Source organism: Cynoglossus semilaevis, chromosome 16, assembly GCF_000523025.1.
Source record: "Cynoglossus semilaevis isolate Cse_v1.0 chromosome 16, Cse_v1.0, whole genome shotgun sequence".
NCBI lineage: Eukaryota > Metazoa > Chordata > Actinopteri > Pleuronectiformes > Cynoglossidae > Cynoglossus > Cynoglossus semilaevis.
The window spans coordinates 14,515,370-14,526,061 of NC_024322.1; the positions used below are offsets into that span (position 1 = coordinate 14,515,370).

Here is a 10,692-nt window from a genome sequence, read left to right on the forward strand (position 1 = left end):
GATGTTCAGTTTTTATCCCTTAGATTAGTAGAAAATATCAGCCGACCAGCGTGAAAAAAAAAAAGTTTCAGCCAAAATGTTCTTCTCCTGCAGCAGTTTTCATCAGCCGTCATTTTCATGGCACTTTGTTGAGGTGAGGTTTGCCTTAAGTCAAAGCTGGGAGGGAAAATAACTACTCTGCCCAAGAAAGTTTACAAGAAAAAAAAAGCACATTTTACCCGAGGACACGGCATTGTCTCAGTGTGAACACATTCAAAATAAAACAAATGAATTCTCCACAGATTTACATTAGACTCTGCTGTGGCAGTGACATCTGCAGACTGTGATTGTACGGACGCCATTGTTCTGTCAATGTTCCTCCATAGATTAGTTAGTGCTGCTTTACTGTCGGACAGTCACTGGGTTGTAGGTTTGATTCCTGTCCTGTCTTCCCACTGTCAGAGAAACCTATCTACTGTATCTATCATCCATCCATCCATCCATCCATCTATCTATCTATCATCCATCCATCCTTCCATTCATCCATCCATCCTTCTATCATCCATCTTTCCACCCATCCATCCATCCATCCATCCACCCATTCATCCATTCATCCATCCTTCCATCTATCCATCCATCCATCCTTCCATCCGTCCTTCCATTCATCCATCCTTCCATCCATCCATGTATCATCCATCCATCCTTCCATCCATCCATCCATCCATCTATCCTTCCATCCATCCATCCATCCTTCCATCTATCCATCCATCCATCCTTCCATCTATCCATCCATCCATCCTTCCATCCGTCCTTCCATTCATCCATCCATCCTTCTATCATCCATCTTTCCACCCATCCATCCATCCATCCATCCACCCATTCATCCATTCATCCATCCTTCCATCCATCCATCCATCTATCATCCATCCTTCCATCCATCCTTCCATCCATCCATCTGGACTTCAGATATGAGTCTTTGGTTCTTTTGTCTCTGTGTGTTGCCCAGTGATTGGCTGTTAAACTGTTCACTCTGACCCCCCCCTCGATGACCTCCGGAACAGTCTTCACCTCTGACCCCCAGGACGTATTGTCCGTATTGTCTCTGACTGTTGTGTCTTTTCTGTCCAAACCAGGTCCGTCTGTCATCGGGGCAGTGAAGAAGGACTGGGCCTCTCCCAACAGCATCGCCCTCTCCTGGCAGCAGCCTGAACAAGCGGTGCCTCCCATCCTGGAGTACGAGATCAAGTACAATGAGAAGGTACAGATACTCCTAAGGATTAATTTGAAGAAAATATAATATGTATATATATGTATATATTTATATACATATATATGTTTGTGTTTTTTAATTAGTAAGGCTTCATCTGTCAAGTAATATATATACTGTATAATTTTATAATATAATATATTTTATATTCATATAAGTACTAAAGAGAAGTGAAGTACTTTAAAGTTTATATATACTACGTAGCTTCATATTTACACTGTCTGGTTATAAATACATTCCCATATATACTGCATATATTCATAACAGTACACTACAGTGCAGTTCATAAATATTACATAGTACAGTATGCAGTACTGTAAAGTGTATTTATAGGATGCACAGCTCATATATACCTGACAGTATTACTGTATAACTGCTCTATATTTCCCTCTCGTGTACTGTAGTTTTTGTCATTGTCTGTGCTGTGAACGCGTCGGTTCGAATCCCTCAGTGGTGACCGGTTCTGTCGTCCCACAGGAACAGGAACAGCTGAGCTACTCGTCCACGCGCACCAAAGCTCCCAGCGTCATCGTGTCGGGTTTGAAGGCGGCCACGTGGTACTCCTTCAGCGTACGCACTCGAACTGCAGCGGGATACAGTTCCTACTCGTCAAAGTACGATTACAAGACCGCAGGAGACTGTGAGTACCAGAGGAGGCGCCGGCGTTTGTGTCAATATTTGTAGCTTTTTTTACGAGACAGAAAAAAAAAACCCTCATTATTATGCATGCTTAATGTCACACGCTAATGTGTGTGTGTTTGTTCATCGTCAAGACAACGGGGCGCAGTAAGGTGATGCCAGTCGCCCGCAGCAGCTCAGGGTCAGATGGAGTTCACTTTGCTTGGAGCAGCTCCGGGGCAGTTAGAGAGGAGCCGGGGCAGAGGGAGAAATAATTGGTCCCCACGACTGGAAAATAAATGTAGGAAAACAAATAAAAAAAAAAATAAAAAACTGTGTGTTCACATCATCGGGGCTAACACTGAGAGAACACAGGCTTCAGCTCAGAGCTCATGGTGCCGTCCTCCTCCACTGCTGCCCTCTGTCTGCGGCTCGTTCACCATGAACCAGTAAAATCACCTGTTATAAAACTGTAGGAACGAATACAGAGGTAACTGGTGACTTTTTATATAAACTTAAAAGTAGGGGTCTCCAACCCCTGGTTCACTGAAAAAGTAGGGGTCTCCAACCCCTGGTTCGGGGACTGGTGCCAGTCCATAGTTCACCTGGTACTGGGTCGCAGTAATTGAGTTTTACTCAAAAATGATCCAGTCATATCCCTTAACTTTTTCAACGTCAGTGTTTCAAAACAACAGATCATTTAGACTCTGAAGTCGAAAATATGTTTTGTACACTTCTTCACTGGCTCTAGGTTTAAAGTAAAAAAAAAAACAACAAAATAATAATTAAAAAAAAAGGAGAGGAGGAGCGGTCCAGAGGTCAGGATATCAGAACCAGAACAGAGAATCAACTGGTGGTCCGACACTTTCTTCTCAGCGTACTGAATCAATATTTCTTCTTCTGTGCTCCTTCAGCAGTAGCTTTATTGCGAGTCTTCTCACCAAATACAAAGGTCCGGCTGTCCTTTTATGTCCGGTCAGGTATTGTTGAGAGGTGATTTGGCCTCAACGTGGCTCTGGCTCCTCCAAAAGCTGCAGAGCTGCTCTTTATCTGAGGATCAGACGCCGCTCGGCCCAGCCTTTGTACCGCCTCGGCCTTTTATCTGAGAGAACAAGCAGATTTGGTCACAGTCGCTCTCAGCCCGGGTGTCACTCCGTCCGTCCACCTGTCAGTCAATCGGTCTGCACGTCTGTTTGTACGTGTCCTCAGCTCTGAGTGCGTGTGAGTGAAGCTGAGGCTGAGAGAAACGTCTGCTGTAATCTGCTCCCTCTGAATCATCTATAATTATTTTTACCCAGTTGGAACACACACACACACACACTGTACAGTCAAAAGGCACATGTGCCTCGGTCACACGCCCTGATCTTTAATTCATACTCATTAAGCACAAAATATTATAAAAATAAATGTGGTAATAGCAATCATCTTTCAATTATCCGGGATTCGTTAGCCTCGTGACAAGACACAGAGAGGGGAAAAACCATGAATATCAAATGGGACCAATTTAACCAAATGATCATGGACTAAATCACAATTTCATGAATGAATGATATTAATTAAAGCGCGGCGGGCGTATGAATCACGGCCCAACCAGAGCTGACTGGGAGCATGACAAAGAGCAGATCAGAAAGACTCTCCCACCGTCTGCCCATCATCACAGAATACAGGCTCAATGCAGGCTGCATGAATGGGAAAGCAGTTTTAATATGTAGCTGAATACATTTTTCTGTCTGCCTCCCCCCTCCTCCTGCCTCCCTCCTCCTGCCTCCCCCTTTCCTCCCGTATCACTCCACTTTATTCTCCTCTTCTCCTTCATTTCCCTCCTTTTTCTGTCACTCTTGATCTTTTGTTTCTGTTTTTTTCTTTTTCCCCCACTCACCCCTCCTGTCTCCCCCCTCCTCACCCATTCTCTACTGCCCTCACCTGCAGCGTCAGATCTAGCTTCTGATCAAGGCCAGGTGCTGGTTATCGTCACTGCGGCCGTAGGAGGCTTCACGCTCCTCGTCATCCTCACCCTCTTCCTCCTCATCACAGGAAGGTAAGATGGATTTTTTTTTACAAATATTAGTGTTTGAAAAACTATGGCCTTCAGACGAATGTGTTTCACATTACAGACGTGAGTTGCAGTAGTTGTTTTGGTCAACTTAGGATACAGTACGTGTGAAGGGACCAGTGTTTCAGAAGCTAACGTTAGAGTCCTGTAGACCAGTGTTTCCCAAACTTTTTTTCTGCCGACCCATATTTTAAAAGTCACAAACCTTTGCAGTCCAAGTCGATAGACATTATTCGTAAACTCCTGGGAAACATGATGCGAGACGACCCAAAAAATAATAATCTCTTGCGACCCACCTGAGGGTCACGACCCAGTCTTTGGGAAACAGTGCTGTAGAGACATGTCCTGTCAAGAAGTTGATGCTAAAGCTTCCAGGAACGGCCTTTTCTTTAAAAGATCAAGAAAATCAAACAACTATTACCACAAATGTCACTGAAGCCAAGACGAAAGAAAACACTTGTTATTTGTTGTTCCCTAAAAACAGTCTTTACTTTGTTCCTTTTTTGTCTTTTAAATGATGGATTTTAAGGATTTTCAGGTTCAGGTCTATTCACTTCACCCATAAAATGATATAAAAAAAAGACATCAACATTTATTCAGTATTTCTTCAGTCCGTCTTTAATGAAGGTTTTTTTTTTTTTCCCTCCATCCTTCCGTTCAGTACAGAGCAGTCAGACTCCGGCTGTCACAGCCCCTGTGCTGTATAAATAAACCCGACCACTGTGAGTCTAGCTTAAGGTCATTTCTGTCTCAGCCACCATTAACCAGAGAACAGGTCCAATCAGCCACAATGACTCACACCTGTGTGGATGTGCGGGGCCTTAATGGCTCTTTTTCACAGCGGACATTTTGACGTGTCACAGAGGGAGAGGTCCCGGCTGATGATAACATTACTGACTCTTTCGCGGTGATTAATTTATTTCCCCCTGTACGTTTGGGCTGTGAAATGTCAAAATGTCTCCCACGGGGGAGAGAGTCTGATTGGTCTGAATGTCCTTAAGATGTGACCGCAGTTCATCGAGTGGTGCAGAAAAAAAGACCGTCTCACGCCGCGAGGAGAGAGAGATCCGTCTGAGTTAAGAACAGATTTTTATTCCTTTGTGAAACTTGACTTTGACGGTAACTCAATTTTTCACCGCAAATTAATTCTATTGGTGCAACTTCAGCACCATGGCTAGCGCCACTGTAGCACCAAATGTTTGTCTCTCCTAGTAGCATCAGTGAGACCAAGGGATACGCTACAGTTTGTAAACTGGTGGCTCGTGGGCCAAATCCGGCCCGCCAAAGCTTTCCAATCCGGTCTGCGACTGGATAAACATCAAATAATAATGTTCTGTGACTGGATTCCAAAATGTACATAAAATAATAATGTTAGACAAAAATCTGATTTTATTTCGTTTTATTTGAGTCTTCGGCCCCTGAGGTCTCTGCTCAGACCCCTGGTGGAGACGTCACACTATATACAGAGTACTGTTGTACTACAACTGGCACCCAAACACAAAGGTAGATTTCCCTGCGTACTACCAGAAACAGCCCATAGAGGTCACTGAGGTCACTGACTCTTTACTGTTACAGGTTTTTCTTTAGTTCCGGTTCCTTGAACTTAGTGAGGGGTTGTCCTGCGTGATAAAGCTACGACCGTTTGTTTATTTAACACTGTTCAGACATCAAAGGCCTGGAAGTACATTTGAGGAACATCAAAGACATGAAGAGGACATCAAAGGTACATTTGTGACCCAACAGAATTCCTCTGTTCAAAGAGACCTCTGAGGATTAGAGTAATTAAAAACGCGTCCAGTAAATAAGAGTCGTATCGACCGCATTGGAATTAAACAGGAGAGAATAAAGAAATGAACCGGGAAAATAATGTCTGGTAATAATCATGGTGCAGAACGTGTTCTTTTCATCTGAGCCGGCTCTGTAATCATGGGTTCACAGTTTGTTTGGGTTTTTCTTTTTTTTTTTCCAAGGCCAAAAAGACAAGACTGAGCTCACAGCTAAAAACTGCTAAAAAAAAAAAAAAATTTAAAAAAAATAAATGACTATAATAAATAAATGGTATTTTTCAATTAATCCCAGGGTTCCTGTAATAAATCAGAGTGGTTCAGGGGCCACATTCAGCCTGATCAGATGTCAAGTGGGCCGGACCAGTCCAATCATAACATAATTACCTCTAAAGAACCGTAATCCATGTTTGTTTTCACTCTAATTAGTACAAGTTAATTATAAAAAATTCTTCTTTTATAACGAACGTGAAGTGTTTTTGCATTTGTTTGTTTTTTTCACTTTTGAAATTCCTCAAGTTGGGCCAGATTGAACCCCCCCCCGGTGGGCTTGTTTTGGCCCACGGGCCATATGTTTGACACCCCTGCTCTAAATTCTATCATAGGTGTGAATGTTAGTGTGAATGGTTGTTGTCTCTGTGACAGAGTTTGACATTTTCACTTCCCACTTATTTCTGTTTCAACATATTTTGTTTTTTTTTGTTGGTTTTTTTTATCGTAACCATACATATTTTTTCTTGTCTTCAGCCTCAGATTAGTGCAGTAAACAAACGCCCAACATTTTTTCTCTGACCTGAGGTCTTAACTGTCATGGTTTACTTCATTATTAATTACAGCCAGTCTAGACGAGTCGTCAGGCGAGGATTTCAACCCGTCACCTCAACAAATCGTTCATCAACAGGATTTACACTTATGTTTTTCAATCGTTGCCTCTTTTATTAATATTTATTGAAAAGTCAGACAAATGAGTGTGAGAACGGCCCTGCAGGTTTTTTCTGATTGAACATAAGACTTTTTTTTTTAACTTAAATCCAGCAGAAGGCACTGACTGTAGGAGTCTGCGTGATTTTTTTGTTGTTTTTTTTTATAACTATTACATTCCATCAAAAATTCCTCTGACCTGTGTGGGAGTGACTCTAAACTCTGAGTTAAAAAAAAAAAAAATAGTTGCAGATGTACTGCACTCGAACGCCCTGTAAAACAGGCGACCTTTCAGATAGGCAGCTCTTACAGATGTAAGGATGTAGAGGAGCGGCCGTACGAGTACTTGAAGCTTCTCGCTCTTCTGAAAGCGTTCTAAATTTACATCTATTTGCATTAGCCTCTGTGGCTGGTGAAGAACAGGGACTCTTGAATTAATTACAGCGCCACCTTTTTTACTTTTCTTTTTTTTAATTGTTCTACTGTTCTGCAGTGATGTTCTGTACGAGGGGGCGGGGCTTTAGAAAAGGTTACGTTACGCAAGTGTGTCTGGAGAGCGGTGAGGAGAGTTGGTAAATGTGTGTGTGTGTGTGTGTGTGTGTGTGTGTGTGCCCAGAGAGCCGGGGAAGACGCCAAGGTCTTTGTGTTTGCTAACGGTGTGTGTGTGTGTGTGTGTGTGTGTGGCAGCGGCCGCCTTTATCCCTGAATGCCGGTGAGACAGAAGGATGAGCTGATAAAACGGATCAGAGAGTGGGACTGGAGAGGCCTGATAAAGGTGCAGTGCCACCGTTTCTTTAATCAACAGCTTGACCCCATCAGCGGAGGTCGACAGCAGCTCGCCACCTCCCCCTTTTTCTTGTCCTCTCCTCCAGTATTATACGTACATTTACCGCGTTATCTCCGCCTCGTAGCCAGAGCCTGACGTGGCCACCTGCAGGACATGGCTCGGCATGACACGTGCGATAATCTGGCAAGTGGGATTATAATCCAAAGAGTCCCGGCATGTGATCTAGAGCTGAAACACATCAGTCTGCTGCTCTTTGGCCCTGCGGACGGTCACACACACACACACACACCCTCACACACACACCGTTGTACACACACAGGCACAACTACAGACGCGCTTTTAGTCGGTTCCATGGTGTAGCAGACAGCAGAGAGTCCTCGGTTCGATTCCCGGAGGAACCACGTGTTTGGCCCCCTGCTGTCAACACAAGACTTTGACCCCAAACATGGGGTTAATAAAGTTCAAATTGTTATGACTTAATTATTATACTTTAATCAAGGACTCTTTGTTTCAACTGTTGCGTGATCGGTGCGACCCCCGCGACCCCCCCCGACCCCATCACATGACTCTATCATCCATGGATAATTAAATCACATGGCCATTTTGTGACTAATTTGTTCAGTTGTTATTGGCTGTTGATACAGAATTATGATCCTACAGTGTGTGCACTGTTTGGTATAGGAAAGAGGTCCTCAACCTGTGGCTCTCGACCCACATGTGGCTCCCTATCACCTCTGCGTTGTCTAACAAAAATCATGAGTGCTGCATACATTTCTGGCTTTCTTGCTAACAGCGGAACAACATAACGACCGTGTCCTCTTTAACCGAAGGTCAGGTGTGTAGTGACCTCTGTAGGTGAGGGAGTGAGTCACATGCTGTTGGAGTTGGAGTTGGAGTCGATCATTTCGTTAGCACTGTTTACTGAACAAATACGAAGAAATCCAAAAACTCCGAAACTCACAAGTTTTGGTCGTAGTTGATATTTGAACGTAATCAGGAACGACCACGTGTCGGAGGCGTAATCCGCCGAGAAAAACAGATCCGTACTCAGCAGTTTTCAGAGTCTTATCCATCACGCGACACCAACTCGGTCTGTCATGTGTCAAGAGGAATTACTGCGACACAGATGGTGTCACACCCGCTGAGAACCGATGTCAACATCAAAGCCGAGAGAAAACAGAAGACAGTGAGGCTGCGGCTCCAGGGGAGGAGCAGCAAAGATTTTATATCAAATGTCACAGGAAATGAGTGACGTGGCCTCACGGTCAGTTTTTTATTCTCAACCTTCCTGAGCTGCTGGATTAAAAACAGATTAAATGTAAATATTAAACACTTGTGTTGTGTTTAGAAACCTAAAAAAAAAAAAGTTGATCTGTTGTATTTTGGATCAAAGTTTTCGACTTCATCTGATTCTGTTTGGACCAGTGATGCGTTCAGTGTCTTCTGTCCGCCGCACGCTCGTGTTAAATATTAGGACGGTGCGTGTTTTAGTAGGAAAGCCGTGAGTGTCTGTGGGAGGAAATTGGAATGTCTCATTTATTTATTTTATCACGCATTACGCTGCGCCACAGCTGTGAGTAAATGTTTCTTATTTCCTCTGTGACTCTTCGTACTCGGCCGCTGATGATGTACTCGCACGGGCTCCGATGAGACGGCGAAGCCGCCGCGGTGGAATAAACACGGCGTTAGTTATGTCTTTGTTTACAAAGGAGCGCGGTATTGACGCAGCACGTCACAGTTACAGGTGTTCAGTCTGATGAGTGGACCATCGCAGGGTCCGACGGTAAAAGTACAGCGGACTCCACTGTAGTGTAGTTTTACTCAAGTACTGGACGGTAGCGGTGTGTTTTCAAGGACTCTTTAAGGTTCTTTATTGTCATTGCAACTAAGAACCTTGAGTCCTGGAATTCATGAAGTAGAATTTAGTATTTTTAAATCATCACAGGGTAACTGGGCATTCATCACGATTATTCATGATTAATCGTGGTTGTTATTGCATGTTGTTGTTTTTTTTCTGTTGATCTGTAGGTGGCGATAATCGTGGTTGTAATTGCATGTTTTTTTTTTTCTGTTGATCTGTAGGTGGCGAAATCCAGGCATTAAGTTATCGGGTTTTCAATAACGGAGGAAAATAACGCTACCAATTCTTACAGATATCACAAAATATGCTAATATCGGTCGACCGATTTTATCGGACATCCCTAGGATTTTCCCAAAATGTCCTCACAATGTCTCCAAATTGGTAAGTTCCCCACAAAATATGCTAATATCTGGGCCAATAATATCGGTCGGCCGAGGTTGGTTTACATAGTGGAACAGTGGGTAGTACTCTTGCCTAACAGCAAAATGTTGAACGGTTTGATCCCGGTGTCTGTGTGCGTGGGTTTCTTTACTTGGCTCAGTTGGTTCAGAACAGATTAGTTTGGACATTTAGGTAAGAGCTTGTGTGTGTGTGTGTGTGTGTAAATGCCCCCACTAAGCCCCGCCCCCTTCCTAAAGCGTGGTGGGATATTACCTCCAGCCCCCCTTACTAACACCCTGAGAACGCTGCAGGGGTGAGACGTGAATGAAGATAAGTCTCTTCTCCATGGTGAAGACGTGGAGACATGGTCCGTAGGGAACGTGTCCACGTCGTCCCGCGCCTTTGACAGACCCTTTGACAGACCCTTTGACAGACCCTCGTCTTGATCCTCTGCAGCAGAGACGCTATCTTTCAGCCAGACCACAGGGAGGTGCCAGAGGGTGAGGGTGAGGGTGAGGCCTGTGTGTCAGTGGGACAGAGTGACAGACTCTGTTGGGAGTTTGAACTAAACCTCTGAGCTTAGATCCTGCTCTGGCTCACACTCCATTTAAGGCTTGTGTCAAACTCACGGCCTGGGGGCCTAATGTGGCCCGCCATGTCGTTTTGTGTGGCCCTCAGGAGCTTAAAAAAACATTGGGTTTTTTTGACTGGAAGTTGAACAGAAAACTATTTAAAACAAGTTTGAACTTTACAACATTCAACATCAGTGGTGAAAATGATCACAGCTTTTTTATTTATTTGTTTGGATGAAATTTGTTGCATAATCATAACAAACTTAAAGTGATGAAAGCTGGGATTTTTTTTTCTTCTGTTCCATCGGATCAAAAGTGTGAATATTGTTTTATGGACATTACTTTAAGAGACTTTAAAAACTGTAGTTTTTCGGTTCAGTAACTGAGCAGACGTAGATTCCATTTGGTCTCAGCCTCTTATTACTACACTGTACTGCAGTATTAAAAGTATTAAAGTACATCCATTCCT

At 43.6% G+C, this 10,692-nt stretch overlaps 1 protein-coding gene across 2 annotated transcripts in view; it reads left to right on the top strand.

Moving 5' to 3' along the window:
• Positions 1-10,692, top strand: part of LOC103392284 (ephrin type-A receptor 6) — a 101,390-nt gene that overhangs the window by 72,999 nt on the left and 17,699 nt on the right. For both annotated transcript variants that reach the window (XM_025063659.1, XM_025063660.1), the window contains exons 4-6: positions 1,113-1,237; positions 1,724-1,886; positions 3,794-3,902. In XM_025063659.1, the coding sequence (XP_024919427.1) occupies positions 1,113-1,237; positions 1,724-1,886; positions 3,794-3,902 (397 nt within the window). The remainder of the gene's footprint in view (positions 1-1,112; positions 1,238-1,723; positions 1,887-3,793; positions 3,903-10,692) is intronic.